This window comes from Arachis ipaensis, chromosome B7, assembly GCF_059453495.1.
Source record: "Arachis ipaensis isolate K30076 ecotype BB chromosome B7, ASM5945349v1, whole genome shotgun sequence".
NCBI lineage: Eukaryota > Viridiplantae > Streptophyta > Magnoliopsida > Fabales > Fabaceae > Arachis > Arachis ipaensis.
The window spans coordinates 6,212,282-6,239,891 of record NC_142442.1 but is presented as its reverse complement, the minus strand read 5'-3'; the positions used below and the strand labels follow the sequence as shown (position 1 = coordinate 6,239,891).

Here is a 27,610-nt window from a genome sequence, read left to right as displayed (position 1 = left end):
AAGATGAGAGGATTCGTAAACATAGGCAACCGTACGTGTTCTCTTTCTTACAGTTTTCAAAATTCTCTAATGAGTTGAAGAAAATACAGAAGGGGAAAACGACAAATCGATTAGATATACCTACCTGGATCCCGCTAGGGAGACAATGGACTATTTGTACAATGTGTACCATGGACTATTGAGTTACAAAATGAACATTCCCCATACTATCTAGAATAACCATCCGAGTACTAGGGATAATAAACATCTCCCCAAAAACTTAAACTGATTTTGGGACCTTTCGGATCTAAAACTCTAATACTATGTCATAATACCACTCATCCCAAAAGCTTCAGTTGATGGAAAAAAATAACACTAATAATTATATCTCTAATACTCCTTAAACCTCCATTGTACACATTGTACAAATATTCCATTGGCTCCACATACTTTTTCTACCTAATAATAATAATTTTACAAAAGACTTTGCGCGTTCATTTTAATTATTACAAAAATAATTGCTTACGTACGAAGGCCAATATATGATAACAATAAAGTATTATGGTTCGTTGGTGACTGCTTCTTCTTATTATATTATATTATGAAGAAAAATAGTATCATAATGAAGTGTCAAAATTATTACTAGCTAATTTAGCAGTTACTTTATTAGTAATTGATTGATTTGTGCATGGATTGCTTTGTCTCTTTCAAATCCAAATGCGCGTTCATCCGTAGCCCACTTGGGTTACATGTAAAATATCTCTATACATAAACTTCAATGGTAGTAAAATATCATTTTTGATCATTTATACATAAACCAAAAGATTTAAATAACAAACTGCAATAAATGTCAAATGATAAAACGACATTTAAATGAATAGAGCACCTCCCCCGCACTTTCGAAGAAATTCTTCCACAATTGCACACCTTACCTAAACCGTGTATCCCCCAACCACGTTCACTCAAGTGAAACTCAGACTCGTCAACTCCAAGCACAAAAAATTCTCATTCATTCCAAACACTTAATACTTTGCCCTACCATTTTTGTTAACTGCTACTTACTTACCTTGTATGCCTTTTGTCACTATGCGTATGAGTAGTGTCACACTCTTCTTGATTCTTTGCTTCTCTACCTCCTTGTATGATGCTTCTGCTCTTGCCTCTGATGGTGTCACTCTCCTTTCACTCTTGACTCATTGGACCTTTGTTCCACCCATCATAAACTCCACGTGGAAGGGCTCTGATTCGGTTCCGTGCTCGTGGATTGGAGTCCAATGCAACCATGCCTATAATGTGATCTCCCTTAATCTCAGTGATCTTGGGATTCAAGGTCAACTTGGACCAGAAATAGGACAATTATATCGCTTGCAGACCCTTGTGTTGTCGAATAATGGTTTCTTAGGAGAGGTACCTTCAGAGCTAAGTAACTGTACTTTGCTTCAGGTCTTAGACCTTTCTAATAACAGCTTTAGCGGACTGATACCAAATAGCTTCAAGAAGTTGCAAAGCTTACGCAGCATGAATTTGTCGTCTAATCTATTGGGTGGTACGATTCCCGATTCCTTGTTTCAAATTCGTCAGCTTGAAGAAATGAACCTTCACAATAACCATCTCAGTGGTCCTATACCATCCAGTATTGGGAACTTGACTGAGCTGTTAAGGTTACACTTACATGGTAATCAGTTGTCAGGTACGATTCCTTCATCCATTGGTAATTGCAGTAAACTAGAGGAATTGTTTCTGAATGAGAACAGATTGAATGGGGAACTATCTTTGGAGATGGCAAAGCTCAAGAATCTAAAGACTATGTCTTTGTTTGACAACCAGTTCTTAGGAGTCATTCCTCAAGACTTGGGAATCAATAGCAGCATAGTGAAACTGGACTTTACAAATAATAAGTTCACTGGTAATCTTCCACCAAGTCTTTGCTTTCGAAAGAAGTTACAAGTGCTGAACATGGGATCTAATCGACTTCAAGGTAACATACCTTCTGATGTAGGAAGGTGTACAAGTCTGAGTATGGTGATTCTCAGTGAAAATAATTTCATTGTTTTTGAGAGTAATATGAACCTCAAATACTTACACATAAGCAAGAACAACATCAGTGGACCAATTCCACCAAGTCTAGAAAATTGTACAAATCTTGCTGCAATTAACATGTCACTGAACAAGTTTAATGGGCTCATACCATCTGCACTTGGAAAGCTTGTGAATCTTACGATTTTGGATCTTTCACACAACAATTTGGAAGGACCTTTGCCACCACAGCTGTCAAATTGTACTAAAATGGATCATTTTGATGTTGGATTCAATTCCCTAAACGGTTCCTTCCCATCAAGTCTGAGGAACTGGACAGGGATAACCACATTAATTTTAAGAGAGAATCATTTTACAGGTGGTATCCCGAGCTTTTTCTCAGAACTTAGCAAGCTTCGTGAACTACAACTTGGTGGAAATTTGATTGGAGGAACAATTCCTCCATCATTGGGAAAACTGCAGAATCTGTTCTATGGGTTGAATTTGAGTAGCAATGGATTGACAGGTGTGATTCCTTTAGAACTTGGGCATCTACAAGAACTGCAAAGTCTGGACTTATCACTGAACAATTTGACAGGAAACATAGATGTTCTTGATAAACTACTTTCATTGACTGAGATCAATATTTCAAACAATTTCTTGCATGGTCCTGTTCCGAAATCTCTCTTTAAGTTTCTGAATTCCTCGTCATCTTCTTTCTTGGGTAATCCCCATTTATGTGTCAGTTGTTCTCCTTCTAGTGGCCTGAATTGCACCAACACTAGTAATTTGAAGCCATGTCCCTATCAATCAACTGATCACAAAGGCATCAGTGCATTGGTAATTTTAATGATAGAACTTGCATCCTCACTGTTTGTTTCAGCTATGCTGGTAGCTCTACTTTTGATGTATCTCCGCAAGAAAGAAATGAAGAATGATGTCTATGGTGAAAAATGGTTGTCTGTTATTAAGTTCTTCACTGAAAACCAGTCAGCTCCCCTTCACGACATAGTGATGCAGGCTACAGATAACCTAAATGATCAGTACATTATTGGCAGAGGAGCTCATGGGATTGTTTATAGAGCTCAACTGGGTTATACGACTTTTGCGGTAAAGAAGATTGCATTTGAAAGGAACAAGAGGAAGTATTTACATATTATGCGGAAAGAAATTGAAGTGCTGGGAGGGATCAAGCATAGAAACTTGGTCTCTTGTGCAGACTACTGGATAGGAGAGAACTATGGTTTAGTCTTATATAAATACATGAAGAATGGAAGCCTCCATGACATTTTGCATGGGAAACATCCCCCACTACCCTTATGTTGGAATATACGGCTTAACATCGCTGTTGGAATTGCACATGGGCTAAAATATCTGCATCATGACCACACCACACCCATAGTGCATCGAGACATAAAGCCACAGAATATACTTCTTAATGATGACATGGAGCCTCTTATATCTGATTTTGGTACTGCCCTCTACAGGAACCTAGCTATACATTCTTATAGTCAATCTCAGTCTTGGAAAAAGCTTTCAACGTATGTTGTAGGTACTGCTGGTTATATTGCACCAGGTACATAGATCTTTCTCCTAAGCTAGATTAACTTCTTAGTGTTAAGTTTCAGTTTTAGTTTTGGATGTTGATAAATGTTTTTAGTGTTGAGACTGGAAGACGGATCTTGATGCACCCTTTACTTTTCAAAGTAATTTGCATTTTGCACACCAATTTCATAGCTAATCGCATTTTCTGCTTCTCTAATGTGACGATACTTGCATAGTGTGAGAAAGCAAAATCAAATTTGATGATTAAGTAACTTGGTTTAGAAGAAATATGAAACTTCAAGAAAGGATCAATTTCATTGTGATGTATCTCCGCAAGATTGTGGAAATGAAAAGATTGTGGCTTTGGAAATTATGAGTTTTGAAACAAAAAGCAAAGTTCTCTTTTGATACATGTTAACCTAAAAAAGCATGTAGACGAAATCACGTTGTAAAGTTTGAAAAAGTTAAAGATGAGGTGTTGCCAACAAATATGTATCAACTAGATCTTGTAAGTTGATAAGTTTAACAAGTGAGATTTTCTTTGTTTACCATCATAGGATTAGTATAAATCGGTGGTTTAGTTAGTTTGGTTTGGTATGATAATGGGTGTAACAATGTAGTGAGTGTTAGAGAGAAAATTGTTAGGTTTTTCTGTGTGTTGTGTCTTCACATTTGTTTTGTGCACCAAGTCATTATTCGCTCTTTTGGTGAGAGAAGATTGGTTTTGTACTTTTGGTATCTTCTCTTTGTATTTGGATTGAGTATTTATACCATTTGATTTGGTATTTTGAGTGGAATTGAGACTTGGTTTTGGGTGATGTATCACAAATTACCACTTTGTATCTGGGTTTCAGGGATTTGGTTTGGGTAGAGCGGCTACCCATTTAGGATCTCTTTGAAAGAGATTTGGTCTAGGTAGAGTAGCATCACCAATTACCACTTTGTATCTTGTTAGATATTTGGTTAGGGTAGAATGGTTACCCAATTTTATAACTTTGTGTCATCATATTTTTTTAGTAAAATATTTGGTATTTCTTTGTGTCAATTGTGTAATTTTGCGCTTCTGCTTGCACGCTCCGTTTTTTCTAACACAGTATCTCTCTAACATGGTTGTGTACTTGTGTTGTCCCCTGAAACAGAGAATGCATATGTAATAGTGCAGAGCAGAAAGTCAGATGTGTACAGCTACGGGGTAGTCCTGCTTGAGTTACTAACCAGAAAGAGAGTGGTTGTTGAGGAGGAAAGAAAGGTAACCGGTTTAGTGAGTTGGGTTAGATCTATCTGGTTGGAAACAGGAAAAATTGAGGAGATTGTTGATCCAGATCTTGCAAATGCATTTCCCAGTTCAGGACGACTAGCATGGCAAGTCACTAAGGTGCTTTTATTGGCATTAAGATGCACCGAGAGGAAGCCGCGTAAGAGACCAACCATGAAAGACATTGTTGGCTACTATCAGCAAGAGATATTCAAGTTGAGTTGCGATGATGTGGATATGGTTAATGAAGATGTTGTTGATGTGGCACCACAACCATACAGTGTTCCATTTTTCAGTACTAATCCATTTTCTGACACTCAGTGTGACTCTTATATGCATGGTGAAACTAGTGAGGCTGCAATGCTGAGACATAACAAGTTTGCATTATATGTGGACAATGAACCTCAAGATTCTAATGGTTTCAGCTGGTGGCAAGATTTTAGTCAATCTCAAAATTCTTTGGTTGATTGGAATGTGATGGCTACAACTAAAACTTCTGTTGATGGATTCACAGTTAAATTAATAGGCAATGGTAAGACATATACTGAACAAGTAGTAGTAACTGCACTATTTGTTCATAAAGTAACCTATACTTGGCCTTATTTGTTCTTCCTTCCAACTGTGAATGGACCAGTAGTTACTCAACCCTTCAACTGGTTTTTCCTCTCTTGTTTGACTCAGTATATGTATCAGCAGAAATCATTGAAATCACAGCTCAAGTCCTGCTTTATAGCACCTATCAATGACTCTTCATCTTGTGTTATTGTGTGTAACAATGGAGTAAATGGTCGATGAGTCATGGGAAGAAAATTCTAACGCATGTAAACATTTAGTCTTAATATGAAATATAAATACTAATATTTTTTTTTCTTACAGATTATTAGATTAATTTACCATTTTAATCTCTCACTAGTTACAGGTACTATCTTGGCAAAGCTAAATATAAAATAAAAGTATCCTTTCTTGCTGAGATCTGACATGTAATTACTATGATAATTAATTTGTCATCTTTTTAATTATTATATCTACATTCTTGATTAAGCTTGAGCAAGTAGAGTGTAACTATATTTTGGATTTAGTGAATAAGTTCTCTGGAAAACTACAAATTTTAATTTTTTTTAAAGCATTTATTATATAAGAACTATAACATGTTTTCAAAATAAATAATTTTAACTAGAACCCCTAGGACATTTGCAAGCAAAACTCATATTTTTTATGAATACATTCAATGCACTTATTAAATGTGGTTCGGAAATATATATAAAGTTAGAATAGAATGGTTTTTTTTTTTTTAATTTTAAATACAACTTTACTGCATAAAATCTTGATTCAGCTGGAACTTACTACCAATGGTATCTCACTATTCCCCACCATGATGATGTCAGATGAGATAATATTCTCATTCACTTTACTAATTGCTTTAACTCATCCAAGTCAATCTTAAACTACACCACTCTAGGGAGATAACATTCTCACTAATTGCTTGGTTTTCCTTTCTAGCAAGAACAAGGCAGCTTATTATGTTCTTCTTGTAAGTTAACTAGTTGTGTTGACCTTGTTACCTTGTCTCTATGAGTGTCATCACACTCCTCTTGTTGATTCTTTGCTTCTTTGCCTTATTATTACCTTCTGCTTCTGCTCTTGTCTCTGATGGGATAACTCTGCTGTCATTGTTGTCACACTGGACCTTTGTTCCTCCCATTATCAACTCCACCTGGAATCCATCTGATTCCATTCCATGCTCATGGGTTGGAGTCCAGTGTAACCATGAGCACAATGTGCTCTCCCTTAACCTCACTAACCATGGGATTCTTGGTCAACTTGGACCCAAGATAAGACAATTGCAACACTTGCAGGCTCTTGTGTTGGCCAATAATGGTTTCTCAGGAAAGGTACCTTCAGAGCTAAGTAATTGTAGTTTGCTTCAGCTCTTAGACCTTTCTAATAACAGCTTTAGCGGACAGATACCATATAGCTTCAAGAAGTTGCAAAATCTGCAGTATATGAGCTTGTCATTCAATCTGTTGAGTGGTGAGATTCCAGATTCCTTGTTTCAGATTCCTCAACTGCAAGAAGTGAACCTTCACTCTAACCATCTCAGTGGTCCTATCCCAACCAGCATAGGCAACTTGACTGAGCTGTTGAGGTTGGATCTACATGGTAATAAGTTAACAGGTACTATTCCTTCATCCATTGGTAATTGCATGAAATTAGAGGATTTGGTTTTGAATGAGAACAAACTCGAAGGAGAACTACCATTGGTGATGGTTAATCTCAAGCATCTGAAAAATATCTCACTGTTTGACAATCAGTTATCTGGATTCATACCTCAAAGCTTGGGAATCAATAGCAGCCTAGTGAAGCTGGACCTTACAATGAATGATTTCACTGGTAATATCCCCCCCAATCTCTGCCTTGGAAAACAATTACGTGTGCTGAACATGGGATCTAATAAACTTCAAGGTAGCATACCTTCTGAGGTAGGAAGATGTGAAACTCTAAGCATGTTAATTCTCAGTGACAACCATTTAACCGGCTCTCTTCCGGAGTTCGCGAGTAACCTGAACCTCAAGATTATGGACATGAGCAGGAACAGAATTGGTGGAACTATACCATCAAGTTTGGAGAAGTGCACTAATCTTATAGAAATAAATTTGTCAATGAACAAATTTACTGGCCTCATACCATCACAGCTTGGAAAGCTTCTGAATATTGAGGTTTTGAATCTTGCACATAACAGCTTGGAAGGTGCTTTGCCAAATCAGCTGTCAAATTGTACTAAAATGGATAGTTTTGATGTTGGATTCAATTCCCTCAATGGATCATTCCCATCAAGTTTGCGGAGTTGGACGGGTTTAACAACATTGATTTTAAGAGAGAATCGTTTTACAGGGGGTATCCCAACTTTTCTTTCAGAATTTAACAAGCTCCATGATTTACAGCTTGGTGGAAATTTGTTTGGAGGAAAAATTCCTCCATCATTAGGAAAGTTGAAGAATCTGATCGATGGATTGAATCTGAGTGCTAATGGATTGACAGGTGAAATTCCCTTTGAAATTGGGAAGCTAAATGTACTGTCTAGTCTGGATTTATCCTCAAACAATTTGACAGGAAGCATGGATGTTCTTGGTGAACTTTCGTTGAACAACTTGAATGTTTCATACAATTTCTTGCATGGTCCTGTACCAGAAACTCTGATGAATTTCTTAAATTCCTCGCCGTCTTCATTCTTGGGCAATCCCTATCTCTGTGTCAGTTTTTCAGCTTCTCATAGCTCAAATCGCACCAAAGCTAGTTACTTGAAGCCATGTGTCTACAAATCAAATTATCATTTAGGTATCAGTATAAGTGCAATAGTGATGATAGAACTTGGTTCCACAATATTGGTTTCTGGCATACTGATAGCACTAGTTGTTCGCCGGCTAAATGCCTCTGATTCAATGCTTTCACATGTTGAAAATAAAAAGGAAGATATTAACTTGGGTTTACCCTTTTATGGTGGCATGGTGAAGGATGATATTATCAAAGTAGATGATGGTTGTATTGTTGGCAGAGGAGCCCATGCAATAGTTTATAAAGTCCAGCATAATGGTCTAGCTCTTGCTGTAAAGAAAATTGTATTTAGAGGACAGGACAACAAGCGCTTAGAAATCATGAAAAGAGAAGTCGAAACCCTCTATATGATTAAGCACATAAATTTGGTAAGTATCCTGGGGTACAGCGTGGCTAAGGACTATGGTTTAATATTTACTCGCTACATGGAAAAGGGAAGCCTTCATGATATTTTGCATAGGAACATTCCATCACCAGCCTGGAATGTTCGGCTTAAGATAGCTCATGGAATTGCACAGGGACTAAAATACCTGCATTATGATTGCGATCCGCCGATAGTGCACCGAGACATCAAACCACAGAATATACTCCTTGATGCTGAGATGGAGCCTCATATTTCAGATTTTGGTACTGCCAACATCAGGAACCTAGCTGAGGATTCTTATACTCATTCTGATTTCCCTTGGCAAAAGCTTTCAGCACGTATAGCTGGTACTGCTGGCTATATGGCACCAGGTAACTAAACCTTTTTCTACACCTACTATCTATTTGTATGCCATGCTGCCAACACTGCCTAATGCTTGCTATAATGTAGGGATACTTTTAGTTTGTGACAGCTTGAAAGAATAGTTAATGTAAAATAATATCTTCCTAACATGGTTGCATCATCCATTCTTACAGAGTGTGCATATGCAACAGAGCCAAGCAGAACTTTTGACGTATATAGCTATGGAGTAGTGTTGCTTGAGCTAATAACCAGAAAAAGAGTGTTAGTTGATGGCAATGAACATATAGTGAGTTGGGTTAGATCTGTCTGGGATGATGAAACAAACAAAATTGACAAGATTGTTGATTCATACCTTGCAGCTTCATTTCCCAATTCAGCAGTGTTGGAAAAGCAAGTAACCGCGTTGCTTTCGTTGGCATTGAGATGCACAGAGAGAGATCAACGCAATCGACCAATGATGATAGAAGTGGTCAACTTCTACAGAAAAAGCATATTCAAGTTGAGGTGTGATCATATGGCTAATGATAATAATGATGGTGCTGAAGTTGCTGTAGGTGTAGCACCACAACCACCATTCAATAATGAACCAGATATCAGTACTAATCCAGTTTCCAACACTCAGGGTCAGGGAGACTCCTATGTGCATGAAGAAAGTAATGAACCACAAGATGTCTATGCTTTAGATGATTTGAGGCTTGTGTCTACACCTAAAATTGGTGTTGATGGACTCATAATTAAAGTAATAGGCAATGGTAAGTTACGTGTTGAACAAGTTGCAGTGAAAACTGGACCGGTTGTTCCTAAAGTGACCTACACTTGGCCTTATTTGAAGTTCCTTCCAACTGTGACTGGACCAGTAGTTACAATACCTTTCAACTGGTTTTTCCTCTCTTCTTGGGCTCAATATATGTACCAAAAGAGTTCCTTGAAATTACACCTCAATTTCTTCTTTATAGCACCTATCAAGGACTCTTCTACTTGTTGTGTAAACCCTGAAGAATAAATATTAGGTGGATACTCCCACGATGACATCTTCACATGAGATAGCATTGCAGACTATTAGATAAATTGATATGTTTGACTAATCATCTAAGGGTTCACAATGTCATCTTCATATAAAGATGTCATCATGTGAGTATTTCCCTAAATATTATGTAGCTTTTTATTGTTGGAACATGTAAAAATATACAGCTTTTAAAATTACACCTCAATTTCTCCCTTATATTTTGCTTGACATATAGGCTATGCCAACTAGAGCATTCTAGTGTGTATTTTTCTCTATGTTCACTTGGTGTGATTGTCATGGATTTTGTGTTGGAACATGCAAAGCTTTCACTTGTTCCAACCTTTTGAAAGTGCTGGTCATTCTTCTTAGGCTGTGATCTCTTTACTGGTTTCAATTCACTTGCACATGCAATTTAAACAGCTTATTCCTTGTGATGTTGAAAATGATGACACGTCAACCCAGATAATTAGACATCTTAACGCACATAAAGGTGGACGAGTTACATTTATCCCACTTAACAGAGTGAGGGCACCACGCATTACTTATCCCCAGAGTTCTGATGTCATCCCTCTCTTAAAGAAATTGAATTTTAAACATGACTATAACCCTGCATTCAGTCAGGTTAGCTTCTACAACAGATGTTAACTTTTATTTACACAAGTTAATACATGTTCAGAAGCAATTTGCTAAAGGGATGTAAACTTCTAATTATAAGTTTTTTGTCTGTGTCTGGTGATACTATCTTCTTGACTATATTGATGGATTGATTTCCCTCATCACTTCTGATATTTCTTAGGTATTTGCCCGAACGGTTGTGTGCAAGAATTTGGATGTGGCATCAAGGGTTGCCAGGACTGATGGTCTTGACTGCATAACACTGGATGGTTGGTGTGGAAATGCTTTACATGGCTTGTCTACATGATATGGCCTGGCTGTGTGTTTTGCCTTTGACTATAAGCTGTGTGCTTCATTACAGGTGATCAAGTTAGCAAGAAAGGTAGTATGACGGGAGGATTTTATGATCACAGACGATCAAAATTGAAGTTTATGAATATCATTAAGCAAAATGAAGATGAAATTCACTCAAAAGAGGAGGAATTGATGAAAGTTAGATCTGCCCTGCAAGATATTCTTTAATAAGGACAAATAGGTCTTTGACTTTTTAAATTTTTGACAAATACATCTCTAACAAAATTTAAATACAAAAAAGTCCTGACTTTAACAAACGGAGAACAATTTAGTCCTTCCGTCTATTTGCCTCTCATACACCAAATGGAACTGGCTGACGTGGCTGAAACAGTATCCAGGTGTCCGTTACGGTGCCACGCTGGAAGGGGAATAAAGTTCGAAGGACAAATAAGTCATTGACGTCATTTTGCAAATAAAGTTCGAAGGACAAATAGGTCCTTGAGAATTTAGTTCATTATACTTCTATTATGTTTCTATTATGAGAATTTAGTTTATAAAATTATGCTTGTATTTTGAAACCTAGTTAACTTGTTGTATTCTACAATTTAAATTATTTGTATTAAAATTGCAGAAATTGGGCTTGTTCTGTTTCTACTTTTTTTTTTTCTTAAATTGCATTAGTTCAGTTTGTGTATTATATTAGAATTTGTTAAATTGCATTAGTTCAGTTTTCATCATACAAGTGGCATTAGTTAGCATGAGTTCATTTATGCATCAAGTTAGCATTAGTTCATTTGTGCATTATTCATGTATTAAGTTAGCATTAGTGCATTTGTGTATTATATTAGAACTAGTATTTTTATCCATAATAACATTATGAGAATAATTTTTTTTTTAAATTATAGTTCACTTTGTTCTAACAGTATAAACTATGCATGGCACAAAAGATTTATAAAATCAAACTACTTTTACAAAAAAGTCGTAAGTTGACAAAAATCTTTGGTTAAGAAGATCAAGATATCTGCAGATAAAAAATTAAATAATAAGATTTTTAGTTATTATTTTTATATGAAAAAGTCTAATTTTTTATTAATAATTAATTTAAACATTCGTTATCTAAAATTTAAAATAATTTAATGTGTATAGTTTTACATTTAAAATAATTTAATTGTAAAAAAATATTGGATGACATATTTTGATTTGTCAAATTACTAATATAAAATATAATTATATATAGAGTAAAAATAGTAGAGAGAAATAGAAAAATAGAAAGAGATAGATGAGAGAATTTAGGAAAGGAGTTTATTAATTTTGAAAAAAAATATTTTCTCTCAATTTTAATAAGAGTGTCATGTGACACGTTTGATTATTAAATTAAATAGCAATATATGATACCTAATAAGAGTGTCATGTTGCTTTCTTAGAGTAATGATTTAGTGGATGAAGGTGGATAGGTGTACAAAATTGTAAAGACCTTTGTCAAGCAAGTTTTAGAAAATAAGATTATATCTGGATCCCCCCCCCCCCCCCCCCGGGTGAGTAGTTGGACAACTCGTGTGTGACTGCACTTAGTTTGTTCCATAGCCCTTAAGTGGATTTTAATGATTTTTGAACTCTTATTACCTAAATTCATCGATTTTTTTTTTGTATTATTATTATTAATTTTGTTGTTTGTTGACAATGATTGATTTTGCTTAGATAATTATTTTGCTCTATATTTTGTTGAAACTTTTATAGTGACACCTATGTATTTTCAATGCACATGCTTTTCTTTGTCATGGTATATTTGTTTCCAACCTCCAATAGTTTTCTTTCCACTGAACTAACCTCACAGATAGACCAAAAGATCACTGAACTTGTTTCCGAGCAGCAGAAGATTGAGGCTGAGTGTGCTCATGGAAAATCAGAATTGGAACAATTTAAGCAGGACATTGCAAATGCTAACAAGCAGAAGCAATTGATTTCTAAGGCACTTTCAAAAAAGGTGTTATTATATTTTCTATATTATATTTCTATATTATACAAGCAGACGGAAGCACGGAAAGCGGAGCTGGAAACTAATCTAACAACAAACCTGAGGAGAAGAAAGCGAGAGTTGGAAGCTGTAATATCATCTGCTGATGATGACACTCTGGGTGTAGATGCTGGATTGAAGGCGCAGGAACTTAGCGATGCTAAATTGTTAGTTGATGATGCAACGGAGCAGCTTAGAAGTGAGACTTCCATTTAATCTTTTGTTTTCTTGATGTTTTGAAGAAACATTATAATTCCATGGTTGACAACACTATCTTTCTCAGGAGTCTCTGATAGTATAAGTGCACGATCAAAGGAAATTAAACAGATCAAAGAAGAAATCAATAAGTTGAAGGTATGTAGTCTTCTTAGGCTGCGTTTGTTTACAGGCACGGAACACTGAAACAGGGACACAAAGACACAAAATCATGATTGGCAAATAAGATTTGTCCAGAGACACTGAATTAGTGTATTTTGTGTCCTTCCTGATCCTAACAAGAGACACAATTTATTTTCTATTTTTTCTTTCCTTATTTTTATCAAATTTTCATAATTATATTTTTTATTGTTATATTTTTCTTCCTAAACTTTTTATATGGAAAAAATGAGAGTAAATTGGACTTTTGTAATTTGTTCTAATCTATCACTAAACAAAATATAAGAACAATTTTTGTGTCTCTGTCTTTAGTGTCTTGTTTTCCGTGTTTTGTTTTGTCCTGTTCTCAGAACTAAACACAATTTTATAGATTGATTGCTGGCTAGAGTAGTTTTTGCTTCATCAATAATGATGACTATGGTCTGCAGTCTTTGGAGGATGAATATGAAAGAAAACTTCAGGAAGAAACAAAAGAATTAGAGCAGTCGCTGAGTAAAAAAAATATATATATTCTGCTAAAGAAGAGGAATATACAAAGAAAATAAGGGAACTGGGCCCATTGACATCAGATGCATTTGAGACGTAAGGCTTTTCTTGATGATCATTTCTTTTTTATTTCAATTTTGGGACATAAATAAAGTTTTTATTTTTATTTTTTTAATTTTCTTTTAAATGATTAAGAAATCTGCCATATTTTAAATAATGCAGAAGATATGTGCTGTTACAGTTATAGGTTATTTCCTTGCAGTTTGTTGTTATCTCTATAGTTTGGTTTTAGCTAACTTTATTGCACCTTCTTACTTACAAAAGGAGGAAAATCAAAGAATTGCATAAAGCGTTGCACTGGTGCAATGATCAACTGCAGCAGTTCAGTCATGTAAACAAGAAAGCGCTTGACCAGTATATAAATTTTACAGAACAACGAGAGGAACTTCAGAAAAGGCAAGCTGAACTTGATGCAGGAGATGGGGTAATTGTCTGGCCTTTTGGTTGAAATGGTTCTTTATAATTCACATTAAGGTGGGTGATTACCTGACAGCTAAATGCTTGATATACATTGCTAGTTCCTGTTCTGCACTATAGCATCTGAAAGATTTGGTACAACTGATCTTTCATGGCATCTGATTGTTGATATTTTCATTTCTCCCTGAAAATGGTGGTGATATTTTGATTTGTCGCTGAAAATGGTGTTGTTAACCACTTGCATATATATGAAATAACTTTTTCCCCTTATTATATTTTTGACTGCTTTTATTTTCTTATGTGAGTTGTATTCCAGTATTAAGGTTCATTTTGAATGTGAAACATCCAAACCCAGCTTTTGCATTTTTTTTTTCGGATGTAAACCGTTGAACCGGCTAAAAACGGGCCGATCGAACCAGAACCGACCGATTTGGATTAAACGGCGCAGTTTCGCGCTTAAGGGGAGAAACAAAACGCGCTTCTCCATCTCCTTCCTTATTCCATCGAGCAGAACACGCCCAGCCTCAACCAGGGAAAAACCCTAGCCGCCAACACCGCCGCAGGGAGGAGCCGTGTTTGCCGCCGTCCGTCGCAGTCAGGGGCTTGTCTCCTCGAGTTTTCGTGCGTCACAGTCAGGGGAGTTCTCCAAGTCTTCGATCTGTTCGCAGTCACCAGTCGCAGGCGCACTGCTTCTTCCTTGAGCTCGGCGGCCGTCGCGATGTCGCCATCTGAAATGTTTGTTTTACAGTTTTAAATGGCAAAGTGATGCGAAAAGTGGGTGTGGAGGTTGTGGGGTTGGGAGCCCTAAGCTCACTGGATTCCTTAGAGAACAAATGCAACAGAATAACATGAGTTTTGAATCCATGTACACTGTTCGAACACTGAAAGAGGTACTAAACTATTAATACCATTCTTTTTTGTTTTTGCTTGCATTTTAGAAGAAAGAGTAATGTAATGTATTCCTATATATGATTCCATAAGACCAAGGTTAAATTAACAATTCAGGTGGAGTTGAGTTTTGTTTATGAGTAATTAAATGCACGAAATAGGAATATGATTATTAATTTCTTTTGTGACTTTCATTGTTCTTTTCCCCTTATGATTTTTCTCTGCAGTGTGGGTTGTCTTATATTTTGTTGGTTGCATGGTAACAGAAGCATGATATTGTCTGATATTTTACGGAGCCTTTTCTTCTTGGGCTTCATAGAAACTTGGGCTTAAGCCCCAGAACAGAACAAGCCCAATTTTGGTCCATTATTAAACTCCAGTTTTTGAGTTTCGAGCCATTGGACTCTTGAGAATTCGTTGTTCAGTTTTAGTAGTTTTTGAAGGGCTACGGGTAAGAGTTTTATTTTATTTACTTGCTCATGATGTGTTTGATGAAATGCCTGAACTAAATGTGCTTTGCAAATTAGTTTATTGTGTGGAGTATTATTTTAGTGAGCTCATGGTTGCTGCTTAAACTAATGGTTCCTTACTCTTATCATTCCTTGATCTCTTGATTTCTAGTTTTGTTGTTTGAATATGTTCATGAGTTTTTTCAATGTAATTGAATAAGTGGATTGAAGGTTGATTCCTTGTTTACCTATTTGGGCAATGTTTATAAGTTAGGTGACATGTTATATTCATATTTGAGATTTCTATAGTTTGATACATTTTCTTTGCTATGTCACGCTCATTGTACTACTCTTCATGGTTTTAAATTTTAGTGTGTCAATGTTGTTATGCACTTGAGACATTTCATTTCGTTATGCATAAATGTTGCTTTTATGTATAATTTCAGACTTAGTGGTGTATCCTTCATGTTTATTACTCCTAATAATTAATTTGCAATTAAGAATGTTAATGACCTGTTTGCAATCAAGACATTGGTTTCTCCTTTCATTGTGTGTAGCATTTGCTTTTAGTCATCCCTTTCAATTTTGTTTAAACTAATTTGTGTGCTTAATTTTCTATCTGCCATTAGATAACTGAAGAATGACTGTTTTGAAGCGGTATGTGCTGAGAATCTTCATATCATTGAAACACATTACGGCAAACGTGGTGGATAGAAACCATGGTCATATTGTAGCAACATCCTCCACGGCGGAGCACTCCATTAAACAGTCGCTTGAGTGCGGTCGGTCCTGCAATGCGAAAGCAGCTGCTGTTGTTGGGGAGGTATTGGCCATGCGGCTCAAAGTTGAGGGACTTAAGGATGGACAAGGAAGAGGAATTCATGTCAATGTAACTAAGGAAATAGAGAAGAAGGGATTTAAGAGCCAAACCAAGGTTTGGGCTATTGTTAATGCCCTTAAAAACAATGGTGTTAAACTCATAGATGAAGATGATGGTAACGATTCTTCTCCTAGTCATTCATAGTGTCTTTTGTATATCTATAAATATATTAGAATGTTTTTGTATTCCAATGATAATATAGGAATGCAGTGATTCTTGTACTAAGAATATCTTTGCAATATACAAATACACCTATCTTCTGTTGTTATATTGATAGTAAATGTAAATCAGAATAACGTGTACTAGATGCTGTCATTTTTGTTACTTAGTTCTGTATTTTGGGCTGCCACTTTCATTTGGCATGCATATACTGTAGTAGCTGCATCACTCACAGAAAGTTTATGTTCAAACAAAAATAGGTAATGATACCTACAAAGGAAAAAAAAAATATTTATCATAACAGGTCCATCATACAAACTACAAAGTTTCAGTGTTTACACTTTACAGTGCTTATCCTGCATGCACAACTCTATAGTTTTATTGAGTCTTTCATGAAAATATGTTAGAGACAAAAATCATAGAGTTGACCAGACTTATCAAGAATTAAAAAGTGAGAGAAAAAATGATGTATTTGTAAGGTTGTTAATTGATATATATTCAAAGAGCCAGCCAAGACTGACCATGACAGTGTCTCTTGGACTTTTCTAAAGGAAAATCAAGAGAGCTTGAAATTAGTGATGACAGGTAGGTATACTTAGCATAGAAATTTTTAACTTCCAAATTAAAGGATAAGCATTGTATTTTATCCCTTCCTGCCTCTGAATATTTTTTTTTAAAATGGCAATTTATATTGATTTCCTCTGAAATTTGACAAAAATCATTGTACAATTTGACAAAAATCATTGTACATCTTTTTTATTTATTTAAGTGACATTAACTTTTCTTTCAATTATTATACCTCTTTTTTATTTATTTAAGTGACATTAACTTCTCTTTATGAAAGATAGTGGTATTTTAAAAGATTTTATTTTCTAATTTATATAATAATTAAGGAAGTGTAAGTAGATACTTTTGAAATTGGACCATCTTCATAAATATTTTTTTATTTTTATCTTTTAATTTGGTTTAAAAAGTCATTGGCTCCCTTTCAAAGTGTTTTTGACTTAAAATTAATATATAATAGTAGACTCCAATGATGTTATGCAAAAGAAAAGTGATATTAAACTTTGAATGTTACACGATTTCAACATAATAGATTGAACAAATATTTTTTTTACACATTAATTGAATCCACAACCTGTGTTGCAAGTTGCTTAATTCCATAGTTATCTTATGTTTCAATTATTCATGTTAATTGTAGCTATTATATCGACCATTTAGATTCTTTTATTGTTAAAGAAGATAAGGAAAATTAAGCAATGATTCTTTTCGACAATTGTCATATTCAGCCATCAATTGTGTTTCTTCATCAATCACTATTCACTATGAAATTTTGAATAAAATAAATAGAAGAAACAATTTAGGCTATAGATAAGGATAGAAACAATTCAGTTTGAATCACATTAAAAACTTATTTAGATATCTAAATCTGACTTGTTTAAAATTTTGGCAAACTTATATTCCTAAAACATGTTAATAAATAAAAAGTTAAATTGAACTAAACTTTTTTGATAAGGCCAGCTCTATTGCAGACTAAGTTCAAGATTTTTATTAGAACGTAGTTTTATTTTTAGTTATCAAAAATATTATTTACACACTAAAATTAATTATTATATATTTTTGTATAAATGTATATGTAATTTAATTAATTTTTAATATATATTTTATACTTCAATATATATTCTATATTGATAACTAATTTTAGTATACACTTAACATAATTGTCTTCCTACCATTATTGATTTGCTTGCTGCCACCACATTTATAAAAAGGCTTCAACTTCAGTTAATATTGTCTGTGAGTGTGATGAATTACTATTGTTACTGGCGAAGCAGTTAAAAGCAAAAGCAAAAGGTTTCGGATTTTTTGGCTTTTTTTGTTTCTGCACAAAAGAAAGGACAAGAGATAAAAGTTTACAAGCTCCTCTCAATAAGAAAAACTAACTTCATCATATGTGTGTTAAGTGCAAATAAATAAGGTCAAGTAGATAAATTTTCTAATAATAATAATTAAAAAAAAAGCAATTTCTGTTTCATATGCTAACACAATGAACATTGGTTTGCAAACACGGCATCAGATATCTGAACAAATCCTTGTAAACCCGCAACCATTTTTTCTAAAAATTTTAGAGAAAATGATAAATAAGTCTCTGATTTTATAATTTAAGGATACATAAATTTTTTACTAATTAAAAATATAAAAATATTTTTTATTTTTTAAAGTATAAAATATTTAATTTTTTTCGTCCAAAATATATAAAAACAAATAACTCTTTTGAATAAACTTAAATATTTCATATTTTAACAACTGAAAATTTTTTTATATTTTTAAATAATAAAAAATGTATGTATCTTTGAATTATAAAATTAGGTTCTATTGATCTTTTTCTCAAAATTTTATAAATTACACGTTTACAAGTGAAGAGGAATATTTAGTAGTTTCAGTTTCAGACCCTTTAAAGTGTGTGGCCCCCTTAGGGAGAAATTCAACCATGAATAAAGTTCACTTCATTGTCAAAAATAAAAAGAAAAAACAGTGCATTTTACTTATTTATTTTCTTGATGTTAGTACTATTTAATGCTCCACCACCATGTTTTCTGTGATTCTGTGACGTTTCTTACCTTCAAGGTAGCCATCATTGTGATCAATGTCTAACATTATTTGTCCGCATTGTTAAGCAACCAAACTAATTATTTGTTGAATTAATTAATATTGTTTAATTATGTATACATTGATAAAATGTGGTACTACTTCTACCAAATAAAACTCCCTAATAATTGCGAATAAATTGTTTTGACTATAGTTATTTGCTACTACCAAATAATAATTTCAACATGTGATGGCTTAATTGCTCTCAAGTTTAATTAGATAATTATTTGATTTCATTGCTTCTAAAAAATTTTGGTATCAAGGAAGTGGAGAAAGGACTGGCCACAAAAGAAGAGAGACTGAAAAAAAAAACCTTTGGTATATTCTAGAACCTATGATAAAAATATAATGACTTGTATCTTTAAGGGAAAAAAAAAGGGGTATCTCAATAATTCCTTTTTAAAAGTTTATTTGTTTGACCTTTTTCTTTTCATCACTTTTAACTTAATTATTGTGAATTTCTGAGATATCATATATATATGTGATGGTTGTTTATCCTCACATGGCTGCATGCTCGTCACGTCTTAGAGCTTAGGGTTAAATAAAAGTCTATAAATGATGCACTTTAACCACATGGACATGGAATCTCAAAGAAAGGAGAAGAAAAAAATGAACACTCTTTTTATTTTATTTATTTTTTAATATACAAAGAAATTAAAGCATAGCATGCATGCTTGTGAAGACACTTTTAACAAATTAAAGGCCAAAAGCATTTTATTGTTTGATTTTGCGGTTGACCTCTCTCAAAGTTTCATTTAGCAAGTAATGATCAGAATATTCTAGTTTTGTTCCAAAGAGTTGTCTTTATTAATCCTCACTCACAAAGTTAGAACTGCAATATTCATGATGATAAAATATTAAAGAGAAAAGTAGTTATTCTTTTTTTTTTTTCCTTTTTCTAATCTGTTGATTATTAACATATATAAGTATGGATAAATAGATTTCGATTATGTTAAGTATACACTAAAATCAGCTATCAAAGTCAGCTACTAATATAAAATATATGTTAAAATATAAATACACATTGAAAATAAATTAAACTACACATATATTTATACACAAATATATTAGTGATTGATTTTGACGTACAAATAACATTTTTAAATAGACTTTTGAAAAGTGTAATATAATTATTGTGTTGCTCTTGTTGATGAAATTTTTTCCCCAATATCTATGAATGAAGGTTCTTGTTTCTTTCCACACAAAGGTAGACAAAAATCAAAGAGAGGGGGATATGATGGTCAAGCTAAGCTTATTAGCATCATCATATCATATAGCACAAAGACATATATATTCCATGCATAAAACCAATATGCTTCATCATGAACCCTCATGTTGGTACTAATTAGGTTTATGTATATGTGTAGCACATGCAACCAATTTAGCTATTACAAGGTGAATAGCTCATGTAACTCAAAACAAAATTGTATACTTAAAATTTTGACTATTTATATTAAGACATTTTTATGTGAAAATATGATCATTAAGAATTATAAATATATTTATATATTTGACTAATCGGTTTAATATACTAATTATTTTTACATGAATATATTTTATTAAGTAGTTATTTTTTAGCCAAAAAATTATAGTTTAAATGGTATGATTTTTTTATGTTCATCTAAGAGGTTGTGGGTTCGAATCTTTCTATTTTTAGTAAAAAAAGTAGTCATCTTTTAAAAAATTGATGTAACTCAACTTTCACTTGTTTCAAAATAAACCAAAAGGTAGGTTAAATGGTGGAGAGAATTCACGAGTCATTCATAAACATTACACTCAATTACTTGATTATATACTTTTATTAGTGATAATACATGGTTGCTATTATATGGAGCGTGTTTGGCCATACTTAGAAGTTAAAAGTTTGGTACATTTACTGATTTACATCTTTACTAAAATAATTCAGAAAAAAATATAATGATACCACCCCTACAATAGTGGCTAAGAATAAAATCATATCATTATTCATTTTAAAAGGAAGAAAAAAGGGGGAAAATTTTGTTCATCTCATTCATAAAATCAAGGAATCATAATCATCATGTCTATGAATCAATTTTTTGAATGCCACCCGTGTCTTTCTTCTTGTCCTACCCTGCTTTATTTATGTGCGCTATGCGCTGTAAATATTTTACACATTGGAAATGTTACCTTGCTAGAGAATTTTATGAACAAACTTCACATGTCTTCAAATTCATTGCTTGAGTGATGGGGTCATGTATAAATAGATTAATTAACTAAGGACGGAATATCTTCTTCTTCTTTTTTTATTAAAGTAGAAACTTTTTACTTTAATTAAAACATGCAAGTTAATGATTTACTAGGTATAGTATATTGACTAAAAAATATAAAATTTTACTCCTTCTCACTCTTTGAAAGTGTTCATTTCTTAAATTTTTTATTTATATTAAGAAAATAATTAGAATGTGTTCGATTTACAAGAATTAAAAATAAATTTACAAATAAAATTGCTCTTTAGACTAGAAAAATAGAATTCTCAACCAAAGTTTCTTTTGCTCGAATAATTTAAAATCTTGAATTTGTATCCTTTAAACGGAGAAAATTAATAAAGTGGTAATATGAAGAATTATTCATTATTAATTTTATAATTTTTATAAAATGTATGTCCCATTATCTTAATTTAAGAATTATTAACTTTTAATTTTATCACTTTACTATCTTCCTCACTTTAAAGATGTTGATCCTTAAGATCTTAGTAGTGGTCTGTGAGTCAAAATCTATGGAAGTCATTTTATACTAGCAAATAATTAATTAATGGAAATAATTGTGTTAGCAGCATAGTCCAAGGCACATGAATGAATGAAAATCAAAGTAGCGTGTTGGTGGGGGCATTTAGAAAGCAATAGGAAAAGATCCAAATTGGAAGAAAATATAGGTAGAAAAGCAGTGAAAAGAAAAGATAGAATAGGGACAAATATGATTGATATGTAAAATAGAGAGATAGGCGTAAGGGAAGGGAGTAAAGGACAGTTTTGAAATCCACTAACGAACCTGGCTTCAGGGTAGTGGCCCCTGGCCCCAAAGGATGATGGTATAGGACAAATTGTGAAAGCTAAATAGCAAGGACAACCAAGAAACTTGTAGGAATGACCCTATAAATGTGCCTCACCTGTATTCACCTCTGCATACCAACACCACCACCACCAACAACAACAAACGTATTGCTTGGTGCAAGGACACCTAACAAGGACATGCACCATTGCCACATGCCATGCCCAAATTATTAAGTTTGAACTCTATTTTACTGTCTACAGCTAATTCCCATCCAGCACAAACATAAAAGTTCACTACTAATAGTTTTTCTATCTATAACCCTTTTTTGTCTATACATATTTTGAATATTATTGTTGTTTGTCTTAATTTATCGGAACATGATGAACACTGGTAGAACCTTCGTTTTGCAACTTGCAAGACATACATTGATTTGATTCCATATATAATATATTTTTTTTAACCAATTTACATTGTCTTAACAAATTAAACAGCTGTGAAAGTGGGGAGAGAGGAAGAGAGAGATTCCAATTTTTTTTGTCATTTACAATGGCATTATAGCTAATAACAAATCCTGATTTGGAGTATTAGTTACTTTTAATCACAAGTCATAAGCATTAAAAAAAAAAAAAAAAAAAAAAAAAAAAAGCTTCCGTGGAAAAGTAAAATAGAGTGTCTCTATTGGGTATCCCTAAAGAGCATGATGATAACCATGATGACGATGAGGATGATCACATGAGAGAGCAAGCATGTGGGTTCTCATCACTGAAGATCTGAGGTGGTGGTGGTGGTGCATGCAAGTGAAACTGCTCCGGGTACGTATACACAGGCATATAGCTGTAACCGCTGTAACCGCCAGGATGATGTGGATACATAACAGGAGCATATCCAGATGGAAATAGAACATGTGGAGCTGCCATATACTCCATTCTATTCTGCTCCATCATCACCATTTCTTCATTATTATTATTACCACCACCACCGCCTCCCTTGTTCTTCTTGCCATCACCACCACCACCATTGTTCTCCTTGTTGTCTGGTTTCTTAGGTGGGACCACCTCCACCTTCCTCTTGAGCTTCTCCGTTAGATTCGCAGCCAGAGCCTTCACGTCCATGGTCCCCTGCACTGTCACCGTCTCTTTCTCTTTGTTTATCTCCATTTCATTCACTCCTACGATTTCAAATTACATCATCATTCATCAACCCTAATTACTCCATTAATTAATTAATTAAGTAGTAATAGTGTGTACATATATAGATATAGATATACCTTTGGTTTTGGAGACAGTTTTCCGGATTTTGTCGACGCATCCCTGGCAGTGAAGTGCCACCTTCAGAACCGCCGTCGTCATTACCGGAGTCTGTTACAATATAATAATCAATTTCAATTGAATTGAATTAAGAAAATGAAAAAGAAAAATGACAGGCTGGCAAAAACGGGAAGGGAAGGTTGAGAAATAATGGTAGACATGTGGTAGCAGGGGGACCATTACTGTTACTGACTGTGAATGAAAAATTCAAAACGGAAACCAACCTCTTTCTCTTTCTCTTTGGATTTCTTCTCCTTATTATCGCCGTCGCTTTTGTTCTCCTTATTATTATGGTCGCCATTTTTGTTATTTTTGTCCTTCTTGATCTGAGGAGAGATAAGAAGCACCTTCTTGCTGAGCTTCTCCTCAAGCTTCTCCTTCATTTTGGCGGGATCTGAAACTTTTCCGGTGACGGTTATCTTGCCAGTGTCGCTCTCCGCCTTGACGTTCTCGACGCCGGGGTAAGAGCGGAGGCAGCGTCTGATCTTGGAAGCGCAGCCATCGCAGCTGCAATCCACCTTCAACACCACATTGTTTTCTCCTCCCTCGCTTTTCTTCTTCTGCAACAAAACGTAACATGGATCAAAATTACAACACAACAAAATCAATTATTCATTATTTCACAGAATTTAAAAAAGAAAAAAAAGAGTGTGTAGTTGTGTACCTCCTCGCCCATTGTGGTGGTTACTCTGTCTGGGAAAACGAAGGGACAGGTGTTAATTTTTGGTTTTTGGAAAATGAGTTTAGTGAGTGAAAGAGTGCTGTGGTAGCTATGAATTCAGCTAAAAGCCTAAAACGCTATATATACCGGTTTAGTGTGTAGTACAGTTAAGTCATCTCAGTAACGCTGGCGCGTGTATGCTACTACCCCACGCGGCCACGCTGGACTCTTGGCGTAACATTCTTCATCTCTTATTCTCTTTCAACTTTCCTTCTTCCCTCTTTCGTTTTGCTTTTCATTGACTTGACCCAAGTAGGCAGCACCATATAGTAGAAATTTCTTTGCTCTTGCGCTTCCACCGGCCACCGCTTCCATGGGAGTCCAATTTTTTTAATTTGGGCCCAAGCTTTTAGGCCCAATATGTAAAACAGTTCTCTGACCCAAAAACATATTAAAGAGGGCTATCCTTAAACCAACAAAGTTTTATGGGTTGGGTCAAAACTCTTTCTTATAGGGGTGGTTTGTGGTAAGGTGTAGTGGTGTACTTGGAGCAATTCATTCTCATCCCAAAAATCTAGTTGCTTGCTAGCTAATTCACCAAAAACACTCTCTTCTAACCAAGTTGAATTGATAATTAAGTCACTAGTCTGCTTGAGTAAGTGTCAAATGTTCGAATTCTCCTTTGTGTATCAAATCTTAAATAAAGCTCCGATCTGTGACTGTTTAGTCCTTAACTTGTCGAATTAGAAAATACCGTTAAAAAAAAAAATTTCACGCATTCTTGATTTGTATCATTGCAATAAATATCATGACATAACAAATACTAGAACTTGTCTATCAAAACATTAACCAAAAATTAAAATAATAAAAATAAAAATTGTTAGATAAATGGAGAACAATTTCACCATCTACAGTAGCACTAAGGCAAATTCAATAATGAGAATTTTTGGGTTCAACTCCCAGCTGCGGAACCATTTTTAGTTTTGCAGCAAAATCCAACTTTGTATTAAGCACACACGATTTATTCATTGTTAATAATAATGGTTAGTTATTCCCATTACAATATTAATTTTGATCTTACCCTAATAAATTATTATCAAATAAAGTTTATTATCGCTGATAATCTTTAATATATTTTTACATTTAATTTTATATAAACATAAAACTGAAAAAAAATATTTTACTTCAATAAAAAACTCACTTTTAGAATTGAAGAAAAAAAATTATGATATAATAAATACTAGAACTTGTCTATCAAAATATCAACCAAAAATTAAGATAATAAAAATAAAAATTGTTAGATAAATTGACAACAATTCCAGTATCCGTAGTAGCACTCAGGCAAATTCAATGATGAGAATTTCTGGGTTCAACTCCCGGTTGCGAAACAATTTTTAGTTTTGCAGCAAAAGCCGACTTTGTATGAAGCACGGACGAATTTATTCATTGTTAATAATAATGGTTTGTTATTCCCATTACAATATTAATTTTGACCTTATTCTAATAAATTATTATCAAATAAAGTTTATTATCACTGATAATCTTTAATATATTTTTACATTTAATTTTATATAAACATAAAACTGAAGAAAAATATTCTACTTCAATAAAAAACTCACTTTTAGATTTGAAGAAAAATATCATAATATAATAAATACGAGAATTTGTCTATCAAAATATCAACAAAAAATTAAGATAATAAAAATAAAAATTATTAGATAAATGGACAACAATTCCATCATTCGCAGTAGCACTCAGGCAAATTCAATTATGAGAATTTTTGGGTTGAACTCCCTGACTGCGAAAAAATGTTTAGTTTTGCAGCAAAATCTGATTTTGTATGAAGCACGGATGAATTTACTCATTGTTAATAATAATGGTTTGTTATTCCCATTACAATATTAATTTTGACCTTATTCTAATAAATTATTATCAAATAAAGTTTATTATCACTGATAATCTTTAATATATTTATACATTTAATTTTACATAAACATAAAACTGAAGAAAAATATTTTACTTCAATAAAAAATTCACTTTTAGAATTGAAGAAAAATATCATAATATAACAAATACGAGAACTTGTCTATCAAAATATCAACCAAAAATTAGAAAAATAAAAATAAAAATTGTTAAATAAATGGACAACAATTTCATCATCCGCAGTAGCACTCAGGAAAATTCAATGATAAAAATTTCCAGGTTCAACTTCTGACTGCGGAATAATTTTTAGTTTTGCAATAATAATGGTTAGTTATTCCATTATAATATTAATTTTGACCTTACTCTAATAAATTATTGTCAAATAAAGTTTATTATCACTGATAAACTTTAATATATTTTTATATTTTATTTTATATAAACATAAAACTGAAGAAAAATATTTTACTTCAATAAAAAACTCACTTTTAGAATTGAAGAAAATATCATAATATAACAAATAAGAGAAATTGTCTATCAAAATATCAACCAAAAATTAAGATAATAAAAATAAAAATTGTTAGACAAAAGGACAATAATTCCAGCATCCGTAGTAGCACTTAGGCAAATTTAATGATGAGAATTTCTGGGTTCAACTCTCTGTTGCGGAACAATTTTTAGTTTTGCAGCAAAATCCGACTTTGTATGAAGCACGGACGAATTTATTCATTGTTAATAATAATGGTTTGTTATTCCCATTACAATATTAATTTTGACCTTATTCTAATAAATTATTATCAAATAAAGTTTATTATCACTGATAATCTTCAATATATTTTTACATTTAATTTTATATAAACATAAACAGAAGAAAAATATTCTACTTCAATAAAAAACTCACTTTTAGATTTGAAGAAAAATATAATAATATAAGAAATACGAGAACTTGTCTATCAAAATATCAACCAAAAATTAAGATAATAAAAATAAAAATTGTTACATAAATGGACAACAATTCCATCATCCGCAGTAGCACTCAGCCAAATTCAATTATGCGAATTTTTGGGTTGAACTCCCGACTGCGGAACAATTTTTAGTTTTGCAGTAAGCACGGACGAATTTATTCATTATTAATAATAATGGTTTGTTATTCCCATTACAATATTAATTTTGACCTTATTCTAATAAATTATTATTAAATAAAGTTTATTATTACTGATAATCTTTAATATATTTATACATTTAATTTTACATAAACATAAAATAAAAAAAAATATTTTACTTCAATAAAAAACTCACTTTTAGAATTGAAGAAAAAATCATGATATAACAAATACTAGAACTTGTCTATCAAAATATCAACCAAAAATTAAGATAATAAAAATAAAAATTGTTAGATAAATGGACAACAATTCCAGTATTCGTAGTAGCACTCAGGCAAATTCAATGATGAGAATTTTCAAGTTCAACTCCCGATTGCGGAACAATTTTTAGTTTTGACTTTGTATGAAGCACGGACGAATTTATTCATTGTTAATAATAATGGTTTGTTATTCCCATTAC

General features: G+C 33.3%; 5 protein-coding genes across 11 annotated transcripts; 4 read left to right on the top strand and 1 right to left on the bottom strand.

The window, feature by feature from the left end:
- Positions 1-957: 957 nt before the first annotated feature.
- On the top strand, positions 958-5,846 carry LOC107608088 (uncharacterized). The gene is made up of 2 exons (XM_016309980.3): positions 958-3,571; positions 4,680-5,846. The coding sequence occupies exons 1-2, from the start codon at positions 1,051-1,053 to the stop codon at positions 5,588-5,590; spliced, it is 3,432 nt and encodes a 1,143-aa protein (XP_016165466.1). The 5' UTR covers positions 958-1,050; the 3' UTR covers positions 5,591-5,846.
- Positions 5,847-6,257: 411 nt separating this feature from the next.
- On the top strand, positions 6,258-10,077 carry LOC107608089 (uncharacterized). The gene is made up of 2 exons (XM_016309981.3): positions 6,258-8,863; positions 9,029-10,077. Exons 1-2 carry the CDS (start codon positions 6,367-6,369, stop codon positions 9,856-9,858), a joined length of 3,327 nt encoding a protein of 1,108 aa, XP_016165467.1. The 5' UTR covers positions 6,258-6,366; the 3' UTR covers positions 9,859-10,077.
- A 72-nt stretch (positions 10,078-10,149) lies between these two features.
- On the top strand, positions 10,150-11,117 carry LOC148550236 (structural maintenance of chromosomes protein 3-like). The gene is made up of 3 exons (XM_088492500.1): positions 10,150-10,482; positions 10,658-10,745; positions 10,838-11,117. Exons 1-3 carry the CDS (start codon positions 10,267-10,269, stop codon positions 10,996-10,998), a joined length of 465 nt encoding a protein of 154 aa, XP_088348626.1. The 5' UTR covers positions 10,150-10,266; the 3' UTR covers positions 10,999-11,117.
- A 1,095-nt stretch (positions 11,118-12,212) lies between these two features.
- Positions 12,213-16,607, top strand: LOC107606739 (structural maintenance of chromosomes protein 3-like). Of its 7 annotated transcripts, none has more exons than XM_021107148.2 (6): positions 12,484-12,983; positions 13,068-13,138; positions 13,588-13,741; positions 13,970-14,179; positions 14,478-15,012; positions 16,089-16,607. In XM_021107148.2, exons 1-3 carry the CDS (start codon positions 12,527-12,529, stop codon positions 13,702-13,704), a joined length of 645 nt encoding a protein of 214 aa, XP_020962807.2. In that variant the 5' UTR covers positions 12,484-12,526; the 3' UTR covers positions 13,705-13,741; positions 13,970-14,179; positions 14,478-15,012; positions 16,089-16,607. The 7 variants fall into 7 exon arrangements, 6 of the variants coding, with proteins under 6 accessions (XP_088348591.1, XP_020962807.2, XP_088348590.1 ...); XM_088492464.1 differs by adding an exon at positions 15,277-15,461 and having other exon boundaries at positions 13,970-15,012; positions 16,115-16,607; XM_088492465.1 differs by having other exon boundaries at positions 12,213-12,983; positions 13,970-15,012.
- Positions 16,608-22,563: 5,956 nt separating this feature from the next.
- LOC107609640 (heavy metal-associated isoprenylated plant protein 3) lies at positions 22,564-24,424 on the bottom strand. Its single transcript, XM_016311644.3, has 4 exons — positions 24,131-24,424; positions 23,691-24,026; positions 23,427-23,517; positions 22,564-23,327 (listed from the first exon to the last, which is right to left on the bottom strand). Exons 1-4 carry the CDS (start codon positions 24,140-24,142, stop codon positions 22,888-22,890), a joined length of 879 nt encoding a protein of 292 aa, XP_016167130.1. The 5' UTR covers positions 24,143-24,424; the 3' UTR covers positions 22,564-22,887.
- Between the last annotated feature and the right edge of the window lie 3,186 nt (positions 24,425-27,610).

Excerpts from the sequence above, each read along its gene's own strand:
- LOC107608089 (XM_016309981.3), top strand. The coding sequence starts at position 6,367 with ATGAGTGTCATCACACTCCTCTTGTTGATTCTTTGCTTCTTTGCCTTA. Across the intron at positions 8,864-9,028 it reads TGCTGGCTATATGGCACCAG|AGTGTGCATATGCAACAGAG; the intron begins GTAACTAAACCT and ends CCATTCTTACAG.
- LOC107606739 (XM_088492465.1), top strand. The coding sequence starts at position 12,527 with ATGCACATGCTTTTCTTTGTCATGGTATATTTGTTTCCAACCTCCAAT. Across the intron at positions 12,984-13,067 it reads TGCAACGGAGCAGCTTAGAA|GAGTCTCTGATAGTATAAGT; the intron begins GTGAGACTTCCA and ends TATCTTTCTCAG. Across the intron at positions 13,139-13,587 it reads AAGAAATCAATAAGTTGAAG|TCTTTGGAGGATGAATATGA; the intron begins GTATGTAGTCTT and ends TATGGTCTGCAG.
- LOC107609640 (XM_016311644.3), bottom strand. Across the intron at positions 23,518-23,690 it reads CCAAAGAGAAAGAGAAAGAG|ACTCCGGTAATGACGACGGC; the intron begins GTTGGTTTCCGT and ends ATATTGTAACAG. Across the intron at positions 23,328-23,426 it reads AACTGTCTCCAAAACCAAAG|GAGTGAATGAAATGGAGATA; the intron begins GTATATCTATAT and ends TTGAAATCGTAG.
- LOC107608088 (XM_016309980.3), top strand. The coding sequence starts at position 1,051 with ATGCCTTTTGTCACTATGCGTATGAGTAGTGTCACACTCTTCTTGATT. Across the intron at positions 3,572-4,679 it reads TGCTGGTTATATTGCACCAG|AGAATGCATATGTAATAGTG; the intron begins GTACATAGATCT and ends CCCCTGAAACAG.
- LOC148550236 (XM_088492500.1), top strand. The coding sequence starts at position 10,267 with ATGCAATTTAAACAGCTTATTCCTTGTGATGTTGAAAATGATGACACG. Across the intron at positions 10,483-10,657 it reads ATAACCCTGCATTCAGTCAG|GTATTTGCCCGAACGGTTGT; the intron begins GTTAGCTTCTAC and ends GATATTTCTTAG. Across the intron at positions 10,746-10,837 it reads TGACTGCATAACACTGGATG|GTGATCAAGTTAGCAAGAAA; the intron begins GTTGGTGTGGAA and ends GCTTCATTACAG.